General features: G+C 39.5%; 1 protein-coding gene across 1 annotated transcript; it reads left to right on the forward strand.

Moving 5' to 3' along the window:
- The first annotated feature begins 366 nt into the window (after nt 1-366).
- On the forward strand, nt 367-933 carry LOC149226250 (protein S40-6-like). The gene has a single exon (XM_089380146.1). It carries the CDS (start codon nt 367-369, stop codon nt 931-933), a length of 567 nt encoding a protein of 188 aa, XP_089236272.1.
- Nucleotides 934-1,394: the final 461 nt, after the last annotated feature.

Here is a 1,394-nt window from a genome sequence, read left to right on the forward strand (position 1 = left end):
ATCCCACTGAATTGAAATAGGCACACTGAATACCGTTTCAACTCCAAAGTTTATCAAGTATTAAACCATACTTTGGGTTCCGGGAGAAGCATTCCCTATCTGACTGTTCATGCCATTGCAGAAAATTGAGCTCGGACTTCCTCAAATCCACTCTCGGTATCACAGCTTCTGATTTTGTTTCATTCGAGTTATAGATTATGACTTCTGTAGACTTCGTATAATGAAGAAAAAGAGTTGGGTTATTGCAGTGCTGGCAACATTATGTGAAGAAGCCAAAGCGCTTAGAACCGGTCCAATCTCAGTGACCTCTGATAGAAATTTGTGAGCGGGATCATTGGTCTTTCAAAGAAAAGCTCTTTGGTGGCCATGGATGGCAGTAATTCTATCCAGAGGAGACCCAAAACTATGGACACCAAAGATATATACAAGTTCTTTGGCATTGAACAATCCAGAAGTATTGATAGCTCAGAGACGATCGAAGAATTTAATGAGGAGGATATATGGGGCGCTGCTCTTTACTCGGAGACCAAGCGAGAGGGCTTTCATGAGGAGAATGGGTGTTGCGGTTTGGAAGAGAATATAGTGGGAAAGGAGGGGAGAAGACATATTCCTAAATCTCATGAAGAGAATAATAAGAGGAGAAAGCAGTGTTCTTCTGCTCCTGTGAATATCCCTGAGTTGTGTGAGAGGATATGGGAAGAGAGGAAGGACATTGGGAACTTCTGGAAGAAAACGCATGGAATGTTATCTGATAATGGTAATAGTAGCGATGGTGACAATGGAGATTTTGACACGAATATGATCCCACCCCATGAGCTCATTGCCATGCAGCTCCGCCGGAACGAAATAACTTCATTGTCAGAATTTGAAGGCGTTGGGAAGACTCTCAAAGGCAGAGATGTGATCTGGACGATGACAGGCTTTATTGCTTGACAAATCTTCCATTTTAATGGACGCGGGATAATCTGTACACTTTTTCTTCTTGATCTGCAAGTTGAGCTGTAATGTAGGAATTAAAATGGAAATTAAAATTGTGAGAGAGTTTGAACTGTTCCTTGGGAACCTGGGATGATATTACCGATCGGTAAGGTATACTTTTCCTATAAAGTGAAAAGTATAGGTTTTGACAATATTTTAAACAAAAATCCATCTGCATAAAAGAATAATATTACTGATCCGGAGGGCTTACTGGCCTGTAAAGTCAAAAGTAAACGAAAAGTAAAAACTGGATCAGCGTGAGTAAATATAAGTGCTACATTACGTGATAAACAATCCTGATCTATGCATATCATCTTTTAGCACCATTAAAAATAAATGCATATCATCTTTTAGCACCATTAAAAATAAATTAAACAATTAGAGACTGGTTTACTACACATGCGTAAACCAGTTCT

The sequence above is a fragment of the Pinus tabuliformis genome, chromosome J (assembly GCF_031772625.1).
Source record: "Pinus tabuliformis cultivar Carrire ecotype Pingquan chromosome J, CPIR1, whole genome shotgun sequence".
In the NCBI taxonomy this organism is placed as follows: Eukaryota; Viridiplantae; Streptophyta; class Pinopsida; order Pinales; family Pinaceae; genus Pinus; species Pinus tabuliformis.

What these genes read in the sequence shown, in the direction of transcription:
- LOC149226250 (XM_089380146.1), top strand. Translation starts at nt 367, where the DNA reads ATGGATGGCAGTAATTCTATCCAGAGGAGACCCAAAACTATGGACACC.